The 18,099-nt window shown below is 43.0% G+C and overlaps 1 protein-coding gene across 8 annotated transcripts in view; it reads right to left on the bottom strand.

The window, feature by feature from the left end:
- smtnb (smoothelin b) overlaps positions 1 to 18,099 on the bottom strand; it is a 42,515-nt gene that overhangs the window by 1,943 nt on the left and 22,473 nt on the right. For 3 of the 8 annotated variants that reach the window (XM_068309989.1, XM_068309993.1, XM_068309995.1), the window contains 14 exons: positions 16,253 to 16,959; positions 15,293 to 15,344; positions 13,712 to 14,311; positions 11,752 to 11,825; positions 7,193 to 7,390; positions 5,050 to 5,235; positions 4,715 to 4,790; positions 4,480 to 4,512; positions 3,559 to 3,738; positions 3,355 to 3,417; positions 3,166 to 3,244; positions 2,911 to 3,081; positions 2,692 to 2,818; positions 2,437 to 2,588 (listed from right to left, as the gene is read on the bottom strand). In XM_068309989.1, the coding sequence (XP_068166090.1) occupies positions 2,437 to 2,588; positions 2,692 to 2,818; positions 2,911 to 3,081; positions 3,166 to 3,244; positions 3,355 to 3,417; positions 3,559 to 3,738; positions 4,480 to 4,512; positions 4,715 to 4,790; positions 5,050 to 5,235; positions 7,193 to 7,390; positions 11,752 to 11,825; positions 13,712 to 14,311; positions 15,293 to 15,344; positions 16,253 to 16,959 (2,698 nt within the window). Of the gene's footprint in view, positions 1 to 653; positions 833 to 1,785; positions 1,957 to 2,436; positions 2,589 to 2,691; positions 2,819 to 2,910; positions 3,082 to 3,165; positions 3,245 to 3,354; positions 3,418 to 3,558; positions 3,739 to 4,479; positions 4,513 to 4,714; positions 4,791 to 5,049; positions 5,236 to 7,192; positions 7,391 to 11,751; positions 11,826 to 13,711; positions 14,312 to 15,292; positions 15,345 to 16,252; positions 16,960 to 18,099 lie in introns of those variants that run through there. The other 5 variants (XR_011034994.1, XM_068309990.1, XM_068309996.1 and 2 more) reach the window with 5 other exon arrangements.

The following is an 18,099-nucleotide window of genomic DNA, read 5'->3' as shown; positions in this document are numbered from 1 at the left end:
ATTATGTCCATATACTGTAAACATCCTGCAAACAAAGACTAGAGTTACAGGAAGAACAAAAGCCTAAATTTCCTGCATGAGAAGATTCAATGTGTTTTGTTTTTGGGGAAGAATAGGCACAGTTCATTCAGCACTTAACTGTTATTGTATTTTAAAAGGCTTTACAAGCTAAGTGCATAAACACCTGTAAAGTCATGCTATATAAAAGGTCAGTGCACAACACAGTTTTTCCATTCTCTGCTTTGTTTCTTAACTCCTCTCTTTGATATATTAGAATACAACAGTTCCTTTTAAAGCGTTGAGCTACAGATGTTCTTGGCTCTCTGCCTGAGCAATAGTCTATGGAGACACACAAACACACACACACACACACACACACACACACACACACACACACACACACACACACACACACACACACACACACACACACACAGACCATGTTTGGTACTTTGAATCTCTGTAGCTTAAGTTCAACATGAAGGATTTAAATCCAAAGTAGCCAATAAAAGAGATTTACGGACTTTTATATTTCACATAAATCTTGATTTAAATCAGTTGCTGCAAGCACGCAGTTACACACACACCCATACACACCACCATAATCCCAATAAATCTGCCATGTTCCTTCATGGGCTCACCCCCTCTCTCACCATAGGTTCATTTTTAGTTGTGGGTGCGACTCTAGGAGGAGTTTTTGGTTTTAACCAGGCCTTTCGTCACCAGACCCCTGTAGAACTCCTGCAGGTACGTATACACACACTTCCAATCTGGCTCGCGCATCTTCACCATGTCGTCCACATCCAACAGCGGAGGACAGTCCAATAGTTTCCTGCGTGTGCACCCGGAGGAAGGAAAGGCAGACCCAAACAGAGAGAGTAGAAGACCAGGAGGACAAGAGTCAAGTAGAGAGAGGAAGAAACAGACCAGTGACAGGACAGAGAGAGTGAGCAAAGTGTGGAGGAGAAAAACAGATAAAGCGGTGAGCGGCCAAATGTAAAGGATTGAGATTGTGAAAAGACAGGGAGAGAGAAAGGACACAAAAAAAGAAATAACATTACATTCTGTGTTCACAAATAGGCTACATCCATGAGTGGACATGCTTCATGAACATCATGATACATACAGTATGTGGCAAACACACACAAAAGACAAAACAAAACGTCAAATGAGAATCACTTGATGCTCATTTAGTCTTTTTGTTTGTTGTTGTTTTTTTCTGTGTACCTAGAAAATTGACTTGAAAATCTCAGAAATGCTAGATTTACTATAAAATATAAGACACAATGAAAAAAACAACAAGACTTCTGCAAAAAAATTGAAACAAACAGAGATACAACCATATGGTGACTAACAACACAATTGTGCACAGGATGGTGTGTGTGTGTGTGTGTGTGTGTGTGTGTGTGTGTGTGTGTGTGTGTGTGTGTGTGTGTGTGTGTGTGTGTGTGTGTGTGTGTGTGTGTTGGGATTCCTAGATGACAACACACTACAGGAAGGGTCAGGAGTGCCCAAGGGAAGGGGGTGATGATGCGACACAAAGGTGGAAAAACGGACACTGTGCTTGTGTGACAATCTGGTGTCAATCTGCACGGACCTTATCCTACTGGGAGAATGTGAACACACATACACACACACTCACAAGTGCATGGGGGGGAGGGGGCATCACAAGTGTGAATGGTGTGATGCAAGATGGATGAGGAAGAAGGAAGAGAAAGTAGAAAGGAGATTAGAAAGTAGAAAGAGGGGTATTGAAGGCATTGCCGAGGGCGATTTTTTTTTAACCTTGTGGCCATTTGGGGAGGGTTTGGTCATGGGTCTCTGGTTTAGAGCAGATGGAGGGGGTCACAGTGGTTACTCATAGTAGAAGACAGGTGGACAGTGGCGGTTTAGGGTGGAGTAATCAGAGTCGTGGCAGTAAATGGGCCAGCTCAGCCCTAACGTGGTTCGATACACCTGAGAGAAACAGGGAGACTTTAGACCAGGACATCCGTTTCCACACGTTTTCAGTTCGTTCCTGTTCTTCAGGCTCAAGTAGACGAAGAATAAAACTGAACAAAAGTTGGGAGTAGAGTTCACAGAGCTAAGAGACAACAATAAGAAAAATCTGTAGAAGAATAAGAAATGTATTGGTTTGTGTGGCTAGGAGCTGCCCAAAAGAACTGGATAGGATTGTGGGATGATAATGTCTATTTTTTAAGGACCAGAGGAAATCAAAGCTGGATTTTTCTTCTGCTGGTTTCTCTTCATAGTCTTCACAACTCTGCCAAGCTTTTAAAAGAACGACACTTTGCTGCCTTTCATGTGAATTCTCCAACAAAGTTAGGTGATGTTCTCTCTTGCAGTCAAAAAAACCCCTCAAAGAACCCACATCAAAACAAAAAAATAACAGAAAAGCTTGTTGTATATTCAAAAGTGTGTTTTGTGCATACTCACTCTGCATTGCTGAAAGCCAGCTCAAAGTTTTGCCTGCGGTTGCTAGGACTCAGGGAGCTGTAGTCAAAGGCTTCTGGGAAAAAATTATGCACCAGGGCACAAAAGGCCATGCCATTGCTCCAGCTGGATGAAAAATTCTGAATGTTCACATTCTGAGGGAGAAGACAAACAGAATAAAGTGAATGATAGGTGATGGAAACGTTCCCAAAGCATTGCGGCTGACATTTAACACTAAGCTGCGGCTGCTGGACTCACCTCATATGAGCGAGTCTTGGCGCGGCACCAGTCGAGCAGCATCTGCTTGATGGAGTTTGCGTTGGGTACACCAAAGCTGGTGGAGCGCTGTACCTTGTTTACGTTCGCCGCCGCCTGATTTCCAGGGCTAAAAAGAAAGTCGGGTTCATGTTAATATTTACATGCAATGATCTGCTCTTTTCCTTTCTTTGGTAGTGATACCTCTATGTTTATCCCTACCTGCCTCCGTCCTTCTCCAGCTTCTCTATCATAGCTTTACGGGCCTGCATGGCAGAAGTCTTCGGCAGAGTCTGAGCCCTCATCAGCTCCTTGCGTCTCTCCGCCTGCCTTCGCTCCACAGCGGCCAAGCCGCCACCGCGAGATGACGCGTCATCCTCACGATCAAACACACTGAGGCAGTGACACACGTGTTAGGTTAAAGCACAGGGATTGTTCGATTTTCGGTATTTAGTGTGTCGATAGCTCATCACGTACCTGCCCACTTTTTTACTTGTGCTGGAGGAGGACGATGTGGAAGAAGTGAAGCTGTAGGATTTTGACTGGACTGTCCCTCCTTAAATGACACACAATCACTGAGAGTTATGAATTCTTCTGGTGATGAGATTGTAATGAATATGTAGCACAAAAAAGAAAGGCAAAAAGTGAATTAAAATAACGGCTCACTGTCTGTTTTCTGTACATAACTGGCCTCGACGACTGTGCTGCGTGATGATCTGCTCCCATCATCTACAAACACAAATAAATGCTTTAATGCTTCCCATTTGTTTCCATTTGTTTTTACAGTTTATTTGTCATTACATTTTACTACAAGATTTTTAATTAAAATTGGTTCTTTGTTGAATGAGAAAAAAATTTAAAGAGATTTACCAGACTGGGCAAAGCGGTCTGTCTTGGTGAACTGAGTGTGGCTCGAGCCGTCTGCTGATTTCTCCACCTTTTTCATCACCACCTCTCCTGTTCCGGCTCCACTGCGACCCTTCTGTATTTGCTCCTCTCGCTGCTGCCGGAGCTCCCTCAGACGGGTCTCACGCTCCTTTTCTCTCTGGTCTGGAGAGAGGAGAGGAGGTGATGATGCCAGTGGAAAAAGGAGAAGACTAAGTCCTGAACAAACTGCCTGCACCTCATCTAGCTGCCACAAAGACGTATTAAAACGAGACCTCCAAATTGAGATCATATTTTCAGGGATTCTTTCCACAGTACTTTAAAATCTTTCTGAACACACAGACACCTGTAGGTGGGAGAATCACAACTGAGCCAAAGTTGTCAAGTATTATGTACTACATAAGCAAACTAATCACTCCCTGTAGAAGACGGTGCCAAGTTCAGCAACGTCCAGAATACCAATAACACCTGTGTTGCTCCCTCCAGCGTTTCGAGCACCTCAATCTTTAACATCTATTTTTGAACACTATTTCATTTTTTTCTGCCATTATTTACTATATATAGTGATGTTCAGACTCTGAGGGTGGTCTTGAATCTTGTGAATGTCAGATCCAGCAGACTGCAACTGGATGCCCGGTGAAACCACGTACAGTACGGTGCACAAAATCATGAATAAGATGCTTGATTCACACAGATGCAGCACACAAAGGTGAGCATAAAACACTCATTTTTAACATAAAATAAAATAAAGCATTCATGCTTGTTCACACAACCATCAACATATCGATCATCCACCACAAAGAACTCTGCGAGAAACACAAGTTTGTTGTGGTTTGACAGGAGCAGGATGGTGAAAGACAAATGCAGGCAAGTATGAACTGCACACTGCACACCAACTTGCCCTACCCATTTCCTCTTGAGTACATCCCAGCTTGACCTCTGAGGGCAGAATGGACAGAAATAATGTGCAAATTTGTCTAAAAAAATTGTAAATAAAAGACAAAAGAATGTAAACATTATCATCAAGCAGGCTTTATTGTAGGTAGGCAGTGTGTCTACCTCGATGATTTCCAAGAAGTAATAGTGATTAAAGAGTAAAATCCAGCAACAGATAGACGATTGGATCTCTTTTTGCCATTACCTCTCTTTTTCTTGCGAAGGTCTCTCATGGCAGCACGGATCATCTTCCTTTCTTCAAAGTCTTTTGACTCATCGAGCTGAAGGTGGAAAAAAACAAAACAAATGGAAACAATGACAAGTCGTTCTTCACAAAAAGCCAAAGAGGCTCTATTAAAGCCTGAAGCTCTATAACATAGGATTGGGCACACACACAACAATGGGAAGCGACCTTTTCAAATATATCCTCAAAAAGCTGGTGAGATTTACAGCTATTCTGTGAGGTTGATGCTGCTCCATTCATTACTCTGGAGTTCTTAAATCTAAATCATGGAGAATTATAACTTGGGTGTTAAGTACCATTTTGTCAAGAAGTTCCTCATCCTCAATAGCAGCCAGCTGTTCTGTGGTCAGTTTTCCAGAGCTCTCACTGGCTTTGGGCTGAGTGCTGGAGCCGTTGGGGATAGCTGGGATGGAACACGGAGCCTGGATGGACGGTCCAACAGAAAACATTGGCTCAGAGGCAACAACAGGTTCTGTCTCCATCTACAGTAAACACAAGGGATGAAGATACAAACAGAATGAGCAAAAACACATATATGCTAAAAGATGCACAAGAACATCACCAGTTCCGAAATTGCAGAGGGGGGAAAAAGGAAGACCTTAGTTGGATATGTCCTCGGCGATCCGAGAGTCATTGCAAAGAGAGTCCTAACCTGGATTCAGGTTTTACATTATTGACCCCTGCTGACATTAGGCAGAAAAGGATTTTTGTTGAAGCAAAATACAGCCATAATAGGTCTGAGTATGTGAGGTAGGATCTTATTATGAGTCTTTCTTTGGACCAAGACTGCCCATTCACCATCTCTCATTTCTTCCCTTTTCTCCGGCTCCCTGCCATGCCGGAGAGGGTGACAGTAAGCACATGAGCAGGAGAGTGACTCTGCCAAGGTGCCGTCAACTTGGTTCATGGAGTGTGCCTGACACGCTGAGTGTCTAAATAATACTGAGCTGCACACAGCCAAGAGTTTATGTGACAGCTACAGTACACCACTACGGCTGGATGATCGGAACAATACATTAGCGGATATAAACTCAAGGGCAAAACATCCAAACCAATACTTTCTGGTAAGAATATCACACAAGGAGAGGTGACCAAGAATGTGTGCTGAAGAGGAAGAGCACCTTAAGAACATGATGAACATAATGTTATGGGTAATTAAGGTAAATCTGGCAAACTACCAGCATTTTCAGAGAGACTGTAAATCCTACAGAGAGCACCTCTTAAAATGTTCGCGTTACTGAGTGCCAGTGGTAGACTAAGGGCTCTCGCTGTGGCTTCAGTGCTTTTGTTGTAACTAGGATTTGGTCCAGATATAGCACAGTCAGCTGACCCCATCCCGATCCACCGCTGCCCTGTCCTGTTCCCTACAAACACCACCAAGACCGAGTATCACCATGGAGGGACAATGTCAAGTACAACCACAATGCTGTGTAATAATGGGTGGCCTTTGGTTTCCAGACCTTTCTGGACATGGGGCAGGCCGGACTGAGAGGCACTTGACCGATGAGGAATGCTTTGGGTCACAACACAGCCAAACAAGGGCTCGGAGTCAGGGAACAGGGGAATGTGTGTGGTGTGAGACAATCCCAGATAACCTTTATGCTCAAGTCATGTTTAATTCAGCTTCAGTGGACTCATCAGATTCTGAATCACTGTGGCATAACAAAGCTTTTTCTTTTGGCTTCTCTGACGGGAAGAGTTCATTACCTTCATTACAGGAGCAGTTGATTGGCAGACTGAGCTGTCTGTGGGATTATATCGGCACATAACCTCTGACTTGTTGACTAATTAGAGATAATACCAAGAATTACCCCTTAAATGTCCCCGGTGCACATGTAAAGGCACATGTTACGGGATCTCAAGTGTATATGGAGCAAAAGAAGGCTAAAGACTAGGGCCAAGCTCATATCCTGTCATTTAACAGTGAATGCATGTCTATATTAAATCTTCCCATTCTTTATTTGGAGCTAGACCGGGAAAACATTCTTAAAATGTCTAATTCTACATTCATGTTTCTTGCCAAATTGAATATTATGGGTACCTCTATTAAAATTAATGTTAGGGCCAACGGTCCTCTTAAACTGTTTTTTTCCTCCACCAGTGACTGTCGTCACTCAACAGAAACCTTGCATGCAAACAGACACAGAGTGACAGCCAGAATTCAATCAATGAGACATGGTGACAGAGGATTGGAATACCTTTGTGTTGGACTGCAAAAATGTCCTGTTGCATAAACTGACAGCTGAGATGGTCGCGGGTTTTTTTGTTTTTTAATGAAGTGAGGATTATAATGTCAAATTAAAGCCAATAGAAATCAGAAAGATATGGAAGTGTGTCATAAATTATTAAACCTCGTGGGCAGCTGATCCACTTGCATTCCCATTCTTCAAACAGCTTATATTCATTAGAAGAGGTCATGCTCGGAACAGAGAGCCGTACCATGCTGGTGTTTGCCATCAAGGAGGGAGCAGATAAAGAACGGCGAGTTGCAAAGGTGGGTGGGTGAGGAACAGGTGCGGGCTCTGGATTCTGACTTGTGCTCGTCTCAGTAATCACTGAGTTTGAGTCCTGGGGGCATGGTGGAGGTGTCTGGGTTCCACTTATTGGAGTATCCAAAGGAGCAATAGCTAAAGAGTCCTGTAGTGGAGCAGATGGAGAGTCTTGAGAAGAGCAAGATGAAGCATCTCTTGGTGTTTCATCTTTCGTGTCCTGGGGCATGCATGCAGGAGGATCACCGGATAATATTTGAAAATCACAGGAGGAATCCAGAGAATATTTAAATGGACTTTCGTTTTCACATGTAGTCAAAGGTGAACTTTCCTTGCAAGGCAGTGCATTTAGCATGGGGTCAGGCATCCCCATTACCTTATACAAGGCCTCCACATGCCGTACCAGCCTTTCTTGCTGAATCCTCAGTCTCAAGTTCTCCTCTTGCAGCATTGAATATGCTTTAACTAAAGGAGCCACTTGAGCTGCTGCCTCCTCCAGACGGGCATTCACTCGCTTCCCAAAGGCCTGCAAGTCACTATGGATCTCCCCCACTGTACACCGTAGCATTAATTCCAATTTCCTCCTGCAAAATTGTACATCTTCATCCTCTACCTCCTCCTGAACGAGCAGATCGCCTATTATCTCCTCCAGACCAGATTCAGCACAAGCGCTGTCTGGGCTGCCCAAAGCCTCTGGAGCATCTGAGCCCGGGAGGAAGTCCAGGTTCACCCCCGGCATGGCCAGACAAGTTGCACTTAATTTAACAACGTCTCCTTACTTCAAATCAAATAAAAACTTTAGTGAGGCTAAAGGATCTTTGAAATCAAATGGCTGTGCCTTCTTTCTCTCTCTTCAGGGTTTCAAAATGCTGCTTGTTCTTTATACTCCCAGCAAATCTCCCTTCTGTACTGGGCAATACCCTGACAGCCAATTGGCATGGAAAGAATCCTGTTTCCCAGGAAGCACTGGTCCCACCCCCTTATTTCCAGGTGTCACGGACATGTCTATTTATCTCATACCCTTCCACTATTCAACTGATCCAGTCAGTCCTGGGTCACTCATGGACGCCAGAGGGGTATTAATTTAGAAAACTCACCCCTCCCACTTTCACTCTCTTTTTATTTTAGATGGCTTGTCCTTCAAACTGTCACCTACAGGCAACAGGGGTTCACATGTGACTCTAGTCCTAGACTGGGTTGATTTACGAATTACTGTTTCAGTTACCTTCAAGTTGCTTCATGACAAAAGCTGTGTTGTCACTGTGATCCAAGGAGCTGCAGAGAGAAGATACGTCCATGATGGACAGAATCTTAAAGCACACTGGCTGACCAGTCAGTATGAGTCAGGGTCCATGGATAAACACCCTAGTCTTTCGGAGATTTTGTATTAAAGTTACTGGTAAAACAGGAAAGGTCTAGCTGCTGCTCATGTGGATCCTTCAAGTACCTTTGTGTTAGATAAGAGGCTCTACAACAGCGAAGAGTGAAGTCAGTGTGTGAGGCTGGCTCTTAGTGTAAGACGCTCGAGTACATCTTATAAATGACTATTGATTCATGGGATATTTGAATCGCACGCAGACAAATACCTGTAGTAATATATTTTCTAATGTTTGATTTGAGACAAACTACACATGACAAAAGTATTATGAACCTGAAATTGTGACTGATATGCCAATACATCATAGGAATACTGCTTTATCTGAACATGTGATGTGTAGGAACATCAAAAGTGGATAAATAACTAAGATTAAAATAGTCAGTGGTGAAAATAGGTGGAGAACAATGTGGCAAAAGGCAACAGTGGCCTCTTCTGGGGTTTCCTGGTAAGCAAAAGAGTTTCAAGAAAGAAATTGTTTTCCACGGAGAATGGACAAAAGTCTGACAGGCAGCAGTAGGAGAAGTGGGTCAAAACCTAAGAAGTACAGAGCTCTCATTTTACCATGCGTCAAAGTGTGAAAGCACCTCACCCACAGTAAGACAACATGCAAAAAAAAAAAAGACTGACAAGTTCATATAAACATGCTTCTGGTTATCATGGCAAAAATTGATACAAGGAAGACAAATCAAGATAGAAAATAGGGCAAATCTACAATTTAGCTTTTAATAAAATATCAGAAAAAGAATGGTTTGAAAACCAGTAACTCCATCTTAAATCTGTGAAACATATGAACGGGTTGCATAACCAGTATGTGTCTTAGATCATTATCCTTTTGTGTGACAATGAGACAAACCGTCACTGGTTGTGGGCATGTGTGTTCACAATCAATTGGCAGCCCTTAATCAATGAGACCCAGATCTTGGTGACTGTAATCTCTGAGGCTATAGGAAAGAGACTGGCTCTCCTGTCAGCACCCAGTTCATAAAGATGTGGTACTATTTACTGTACATCTGTGTTCAAGGTTGGCTGGGGTATCATCCATGATGGACAGCTGAGATGAACAGGAGCAGCTGCGATTACTTGGAAGAGAAAACATTAATAAACAGCTGCAGTCGTTGCCATTAACTTAATTGTTTTGCTTATGTAATAAACACTTGAAGTATGCAACAGGTGCATGAATAAGAAGTTATTTAAGCTATCCCTGTTAAGTATAATTTTTCAAAAAAAATCAAATATATGGAACGCTTAAAATTCCCGAATTACTACGTTGCGCACATCCAATTACAGGGGTACGTATACATATAGGAAACCGTTCTTGAGATTTTCTCCAGAAGATAAACACCATGGACGGTATGGAACCAGTTCCTGTATCCCCCCTCTTCACACGTGTCATGGCCGCAATAAGGAGTAACTTTGCATATTTAAATATACCGTTTGTTTTTTTTGTTTGTTTTTTTGCTGTTGGAGGCTTTAACCTAAACCCCTTCTCTCTGTTTTCTTGCAAATGGATCTGAATGTGGTGCAAGAACTGATGCTATCTTAATTACCACGTGTTTTATTCCAATTCAAGAAAATAGCACTAAGGAAACAGAGGAAGTTGTAAACACTGAAATTAGACCACCAGAAAGAATACCAGACCACCCAAACAGATCAAAACTCCAGGACAGGAACTGCTTTTGTCAATAAACAACACGAGACAAGATGAGCTCATTGCTGTGATATCTGCACACTATTGTTGCTATAATAAAAATATGCGTCGGACACAAGAATACTTGCACAAGCGTCTTTATCTGAATCTTTCCCTGACATCATCTAACACAACCTTGAACTCAGGCTAAACAGGGAAATTCAGAGAGTAGGTGATCGCTGCCTCCGCATGTTGATGGTCACCAATGGTGCTGCTTTAGTCGCCTGATTAGACGAGTCGGTCAGCCTCAACGTCTCTACAGTAAAACTGGTTCAAATACAGCTGAAGGACAGAAAATACCATCTTATGAGTAGCACAATGAGAGATACACCCGTTCTGCGTATGTTTGCACTCACGCCAAGATGCTTCCAACATGCAATTATGGTATTGTTGCAACATCACTTAGCTCAAAATGCACTAACCTCATCTCTTGCAGAATCCCAGTAATTTTCCTACAAAATCCCTTTTTTTGACAAAAAAGACCACTGCAATCCGTCTGCACCTGTAAATTGTGACTCAATCAGATCTTAAATGATGAAAACGGTCTTATTCCAACACCTTAAATCCTCCCTGCTTCTTCATGGAGCCTCCTCCCAGGCCTAATTAACCAGAACCCTGATCCCATAACCAGATTAAAGCAGGGTTCAACACCGGCTGGGGGCCATTAAAGAGTAAACAGGACACTGCCTCAGTACTCCTCACCCTCTCAATCCCCCACTCACTCTCTAGTCAGGACACTTCCTTTCATGGAGGTACAAGGAGGATAAGGAAGGAAGCTCTTGGGAGTTTAAAAGTTCTTTCTCACCCCAGAGGTCACCATGAGATCAGAGGGGTTGCTGTCTGACAGCAGTCTCTGCCCACTTTCATCCTATTAGGGTGTCTAAATGAAAGAGTTACATCTTTGGGTGATAGCCCTATTAAAAAAAAAACCTGTTGAAAAACTGGTGTCAGCATGTGTTTTGATGGACTGGACAGCAAGGATGAAGACAGACAGGTGTGATTAAGAAACAGTTCCCAGATAATTCCCAGTGGGCACGATCAGCTGAAAGAAAACAAGGAATGCCCGCAGCACCTCCCTCCCTCTCTCTCTCCTTCACATACCCTACAAGGACAGATGTGACTGGCTGCCCGCTCTGTGTTTGATAAACAGTGTTCTTCCCTGCTTTTCCTCCTTTTCTCACACTTAGTCTTTCACTGTCCTGGCTCACTTGCTTTTCAGTCCTTTATAGGTGATCGCCGCAATAAGGATGCAGTAAAAAAACAGCGAGATTCAACTGAGTCAGTTGGGACTGAAATAGTAGATGAAAACATAACGTTAATCTTTTAATTGGAATACATTGGGAATGTGTTTTAATGCATGTTTGACAGGTTCTGTCAGGGAATGGTGGAGGCTTACAGCTGTGATCATTTTACAAAAAATTATTTTCTGACAGGCAGACAATACCTTGATGGAGGATCCAGAAGAGAAGCTGGATGAGGAGACCTTGAATGGTGTTGCTCTGAGGCCAAGGGTCAAATCTGCAAGTAAAGACACAACAAAACCAGCTGCATTTTACAGGATTGTATGAGAGCACATAAGACAGCATGAAGCAGGTTCTGGTGGCCATGTGCATGTATTCAGTTGAGATGGTGCATGGTCTTGCTCTGTGTTGATGGCAGCCATTAGTCAGTTACATAAGCCGCCATAGTGTCATAAACAGCATGGAGTCGTCTAACAGGAGACGAGTAAGGAAATGTGGATGACGCCACCTTTAAAATAAACAGGACACTCCGTTCTGCTGTAAGCTTGACCCCTCAGTGCTCCTAACAGACTCATATCACTAAATATAGGATCGGCGCACCCGAGTGGAACATGGTACCCACTGGAGGTTCTTGGTAGGTGTTTCTGAGAGGAAAAAACAAACGAAGCACAATCCAAGTCGTCCATCATACAGTGGGAAACAACCAGATGTTGAAAACCCAAACCATTATATCAAATTGACCTGAAAAGAAAAAAAAAAACACCTGACCCTTGTGAAGAAGCCCAGTGGGGCCACCAGTGTGTCCTAAGAGGGGGGTATAGTAAGAGATGGGAAGACTGTAATTGCATAGGTCCAGCTGGAGTCTTAAATAAATTGTTTGTGTTGGAGGTCTCAGTTGCTGAGAAGAGCTGAAATTTAAGACAACGTGTTTGGACTGACTCTAGCAGCAGCTGTCACTGCGCTGCTTCTGAAATGGATCAAGATTGAGCTTATTCATGTTTTTGTTTCATTCAGTTAATAAACTCTAGTTGGCAACATTAGTTTGTGCTTTAATGAGTATATAATTACTTTAGAGTAAAGCTGTCTTTTTGTGCCACAAAATGACATTTTTTCATAATATTATGTAAATATGAATTTTTCATAATAATAATCAGATTTTGAGTCATGACAAGACCTGAAAATCATCACATGAAACTAAGCCAGATAATATTTGATTAATTCAGCAATAAGGTCATGCAACCATATTGTCATCTTTTGCATAGTAACATATAAAATTCCTTTTGGCCCCTGTGTTTACTCTGTAAACACCCAGGAAGTTTTCGTGTTCACATCTTCTTACAGGGGTAGGATTCATGGAGGATTCAGTTAATCTGAATCCTCCATGGTTCTGGTCCGGCACAGGGACGTCTGCTGCCTTTCCCATCCCACGATTCCACTTACAGAGAGACTTCTTCAATAAAAGTTACAGCCAACACTATGATAAGTATTCAACCTGATGGTAACATGTCCTTGACACTGGAGAGAAACTGGCAACAACAAAGTAAAGTAATGCAATAAGATGCCACAAAAATCTCCATCTCTTTTTGGAACTGACCATTGGTTAAGTCAGGACATACTGACTTTTAGATGATGAGGGACAGACAGGACGTCCAGCACACAGCAAACACCTGTGCTGTATGGACTAGCAGAGATTTTCCTGTTGCAACTTAAACAACCATTCAGTCTCGTGTGAGAAAGCCATTCGTTCTTTCTTTCGCTCCCATGTGTCCTCTTCTACTATGGACCTCAACCTGTTCCCACTCAATAAAAAACACCCCTTAGTGTTAACCACACTGCTTCACATTCATCACCATCATTTATGCCCACTCATCAATGTGCTTTGCTAGTCTCACAAAAACCTTTGTCATCATCCCACTCATGAGCGATTCCCATAAGTTTGCCTCCCACAGTGACAGGGATTCCATTGTGCGTTGATATTTGCAAGTAAATAGAGAGTTGCTACATTTGAAATCTTACTGTAACATCGAGCTGCCGCTTTGAAAACTGTAACGATTATAGAGAGAGATTTAAAATGTCAATTTGATTAACTTGAAACCTAAATGAACCCAAATGTTGAGAGATGTTAGAAAACGAATGACAACAGGGAGAGATGGATGCTCCTACCTGCTCTCTGTCCCAGAGCGTTAGTGTTGAGACGTGGGGTCATGGTGGTGATGGGGACCACGTTCTCCCTAGAAGCAGACATGGAGGAGGCGGTGGTGCGCCCATCCTTGATCTCGATGGTGAACAAAGTCTTCATGTCCGGGTCTGACTCTCCCTGGGTTTCCTGCTGTTCGGCTGCTCTCCCTTGGGTCCTGTCTTCCTTTGAGTTACTGGAGGCGTGCACATCTTTTTCAGCTGGATGTCTTGTCCCACCCATGGTGTTCTGCCACTGGCTGGCTGAAGACAGAGGTTGGCTAGCCACACCTCTTGGCATGGAGTGACTCTGGGATGCGGCAGAGGTGTGAGACACGGAATCCACATGTGGCGTTGCTGGTTTGTGTCCAGAGGTGGTGAGGGATGCTGCTGTGTGTGTAAACAGCTCAGTGGATCTGGAGGGATTTGCCTCCACACCGTTCCTGGAGGTGGTCCCATTCCTCACAGATGCTTTTTTCAAAGCTGGGACATTTGGGCTCTGACTCAGCTCTGCGAATTTGCGCATTCGATCCCGAACAGAATTGGTACGGTTGAACTGTTCCAATACAACATCTTTCTTCTCAAGTGCTGTCAAGACATAATGCAGGAGAGGAGTTAAAAGCACAGAGAAAAACTTATTAATACAGTATTTCCACTAATCAGGCTGAATTTAGCACAAGTAGTCTCTTGTCTCTTGTTCTAATCATCTCCACCTACACATCAAAAGCACACAGCAAATCCCATTCCTCATTCTTTGGTTTACTTCCAGCATCTTTATTTTGCTTGGCTTAACCTCCCCACTTTTACCCTCTTTCAGCTTCTATTTTGAAGAAGGTTAAGGGCATGTTTCTTCCACTCATGGATATTTCTTCATTCTCTGATCCTTAATACTGTCAGACAGATAAGGTGAATAAAGCTCGTGATTTGGTAAAGATTCTCCAACTGAAAAAATACACCTGTGATTACAGGAGGAAAGAATAGATGTACTAGACGTACGGGAGGTAAATTGTAGTCCTCATGTTAATCAACTATCTGGTGTGATGTTAGAATGAGAAGCATTGTTTAACAATCCCTGCAGGGAAATTGTTTTTTCCACCCATATCTGTATGTGTATTTTACACACACACACACATATACTTTTTATATTAGGTCCATACATTTTTGGTCCACATGGGTCTTGAACCGCCCACCGTCTGGTTCTCAGCCCAAGACCCAGTGGACTGAACTACTGCCACCCCAGTCATTAAAAACTTTATAGTTCTGATCGAGATGACAAATGCAATGATCGCTCTATTAACTGAACGACACATTTATCAATAGGCAAGAGCTACAACTTTTTAGGAGATGTGCAGACTACAGATTTTTTAAAATTAAACAACGTAGGTTATACATTAGTAAAAGAACAAAAAGCTAATCTCAATTTTCAGAAGCCAAAGCCACGACAATTCTTCTTGTCCTTGTTGAAATAATTTGTTCTTTCTCGTGGTAATGGAACAGATTCAACATACACTGTAAATATATATGTTTGAGAGCGCTGCAATAATTAATTTTAGTTTTTTTTTTTCTTACCAGAATCCTTTCCTTTGCCATGAGTGAGGGACAGATCATTCTGAACTGTTATCTAAAAAAAGAAGAAAAAGAAAGAAGAATGACAATCAGAAGTACTTGGAGACAGAAGTAGAAGAGATGTTGGGTTGACAAACTGTCCCTGAACAGCTGCTATAATCAACAGCTCTATGTTTAACAGGGCAACACCGCACAGTAGTGAGAAGCGCACACACACATACATCCTTCATACAGAATGGGCCAGTGGCATTTTCATTGTGTAACATTAGTGTTTGGAGTGAAGCAGTGGGTCTCTTATTTTTTTGGCAGTGAGGCCATGATGGGCCCCAGATTGTTTACACGGCTCTCAGGAGACTGAGCATCAACTTATATTACAGGGAACAATAAAAGAAATCCGGGCCAGCCTTGGATAAACACATTCAGAGGAGCGACATGATGCTGTCATGGCAACCTGAACTCTAAGGATGGGAAATGTAACTTTACAGCAAACTGTCCAATGCAAACCAGCAGCTCTGTGATGATGTTATCTGTAGAGCAGAAAACTGAAACTCAGGCCAATAATGTGGTGCATCCCTCTCTGACTGCAGGTGAGGCTGACATGAAGCTGCAGTGAAGCAGGCGCCAGAATGTTTGTGTAGCCAAGTAACAGAAGTTAAACAGCCCCCAACACGAGCACAGAATGACGTGTTTATGGATACCGACGGGACCTGGGTGTCACTAAAGAATGAATCATCAGGGTTTCCTGTCAGAAATAATAATGAACTGTAAAGAAAGAATGGGAGAACTGGAACCGTTGGTGTGTGTCTTCCTGACTTGTTAGCTCAACAACTCCCCCTCGTGGTGTTAATGTGACAAACACCACATCTTACTCTGAACTGCTCTGATATAAACAATAAAAACAAAAATTAATCTTGAGTTAAGTCTTAACAACCTTTCAGCTGACACACGGACAGAGATGTGTACCTTTTGTTTCTCGACATCCATTTTTCCCTTGTTGCTGCCGTTGAGGAGGTTATTTCCAGGATCTCTGTGGGATAAAACTGCTCCATCAGGCTGATCCTGGTCGATGATTTGGTCCTGGTTGGACTGAACCTGGAGGCCGGTTGGACCTTGGCTTCTGCCCTCGTTTTCTGAATCCGTGCTGCAAGCTGAACCATTTGTGGTTACCTGCACCTCCTCAACCAGACCTTTCTCCTCGGAAGACATACTGACACTACCTTCAGATGCCCCAGAGTCATTCCGTTTCCTTGACACATTTCCAATGGTGTCTGAATCCCCGGAGTTGAGACGGGGTCTGACGCTAGAGTCTGGTATGTCGGAGGCCTGATTCTGTCTGACTTTTGACCTGGAGCTGGTGCTTCGCTCTGAGGCACCAGAGTCTAGCCGGCCACGCAGAGTGGGACTCTGGCTCCTGTCTGAGGCCCCAGAGTCCAACCTGGCTCTGTTGGCAGAGCCAAGATTCTTCTCTGGCGCCACAGGATCTAGACTGGACCTTGAAGGCATCGAGGTATTACTTCGATCTGACGCTGAGGAGTCAGACCTTTGACGTTGGGGCAGAACCAGATCAGGCTCTGTGCTCACAGCCTCTCTCTGAGGCTGGATGAGCAGAGGCTCAGAGCCGTCATCCTTCACCAGGTGATCGAGAACCAATACCATGCCTGAGTTGGTACCTGCAACAGAAAACAAAAAAGATTTTTGTAACTCTCTTTCAAAACCTGATTTTCATGTTACTCCAATTCTTCCTCTCAGGTAACTGAAGTGAAATGAAGACAATCCCGCTGTGAGTGAATTAAATAACTCATGGTAGTATTTTACATGAAATTTACAGGAATTCTGCAAACTTGACCCCATGTGAAGCCACACCAGGAGATATCACTCTGGATCGCTGAGCGGGAATGAGGAGACAGAGGCATATGTTGATGTTTCCTCCAGTCTCAGCTTCTGTGTAAGATTGCACAGATTGTGATGGCGGATATGTGTTAAAGATAAGGAGTGGTCACAACTGAGGAGAGACAGCATGTAGCCCAACCTAGAAAGTAGGCAAGTACATTAAGTGAAGGAGGATGTGGGGTGTTACATCGAGTTTGACAAGTATTTCCCCTCCAGTGCTCCTTTTCTTCATGGAAAGCCACACTCCAAACAGTATAGCGTTGCTCATATCCTCCTGCTGTCACAGTCTGTTCCTCCACCATCTCACAGTGATTCAACTGAAGGGTAATCTCAGGTTCTCAGGTACATACCACAGATAACAACACAGACAAAACCAAGACTCTATCAGATTTAACATTCCATGTAAACATTTCTCTGTGATTTGTGTTTGCGCCTGCGAGACAATGGGTTTCACTAAATGTATCTGTCTGACACCAGCTGCAGTAAATAATTTTCACCTCTAAAACTGACAGGACTTCAATTCAGGACATCATTCGGCCATTTATGTTGCGTAACACCTTCCAAAAAAAGATGGTTGCTAAATTCGGCACAATCACTTTATTATTTGTAGTAACATATTGAGTAAACAAAACAGTTGATTATGTAATATGGCCTGAATAGAAAACACGATTATAAGAAACAATTAGGACTGTAGATTGTGTCCATTCTCTCGTGCAGAGCTATGAATAGTCCAAGAGACAATAGGGTCTAAATCTGATCACTCAACCCCAACAGTTATCTGTGACTGTAGTCTGAGCCAGAACGCATCTTTTACAAAGTCTTTCATTATTGTTCAGGTTTCACCAATGGGGAGTCGTCACGTTTATTATGTAGTGACTTCTTAGAAATACAACTCGGTAATGAGGATTTCGTTTGTTGCT

This window comes from Antennarius striatus, chromosome 3 (assembly GCF_040054535.1).
Source record: "Antennarius striatus isolate MH-2024 chromosome 3, ASM4005453v1, whole genome shotgun sequence".
Classification (NCBI taxonomy): domain Eukaryota; kingdom Metazoa; phylum Chordata; class Actinopteri; order Lophiiformes; family Antennariidae; genus Antennarius; species Antennarius striatus.
This window is presented reverse-complemented; position numbering and strand designations above follow the sequence as displayed.